Here is a 260-nt window from a genome sequence, read left to right as displayed (position 1 = left end):
CTGGTGATCATAGAAGGAGACCTGGAGCGTACCGAGGAGAGGGCCGAGCTCGCAGAGTCGTGAGTAACCTGCTCGCATGTAGCTGGCACGTCCCCCTCTGCATGGGAACTAACACGGCGTCTCTAACCTTGTTACACAAGGCCTGGAGCACAGGGTGGGTCGGGGTCTGGGGTGAAGGCATGGGCAGCACTCTGTGGGGCAGGATTAGGTCCGCTGAGGATGTGAGGCTTGCGGGGTCGAGCTCTGCCTTGTTGTGGAGG

At 60.8% G+C, this 260-nt stretch overlaps 1 protein-coding gene across 1 annotated transcript in view; it reads left to right on the top strand.

Annotated features, from left to right (window-relative positions):
* LOC103769803 (tropomyosin alpha-3 chain) overlaps nt 1-260 on the top strand; it is a gene marked incomplete at its 5' end in the record, with an annotated part of 6,365 nt that overhangs the window by 1,365 nt on the left and 4,740 nt on the right. The window contains one exon of the mRNA XM_008937038.1: nt 1-59. This exon is cut by the window's left edge and continues 10 nt beyond it. Within this exon, the coding sequence (XP_008935286.1) occupies nt 1-59 (59 nt within the window). The remainder of the gene's footprint in view (nt 60-260) is intronic.

The sequence above is a fragment of the Merops nubicus genome, unplaced genomic scaffold (assembly GCF_000691845.1).
Source record: "Merops nubicus isolate BGI_N331 unplaced genomic scaffold, ASM69184v1 scaffold17283, whole genome shotgun sequence".
NCBI lineage: Eukaryota > Metazoa > Chordata > Aves > Coraciiformes > Meropidae > Merops > Merops nubicus.
The sequence above is the reverse complement of the archived record's forward strand: the minus strand, read 5'-3'. Positions and strand labels throughout refer to the sequence as shown.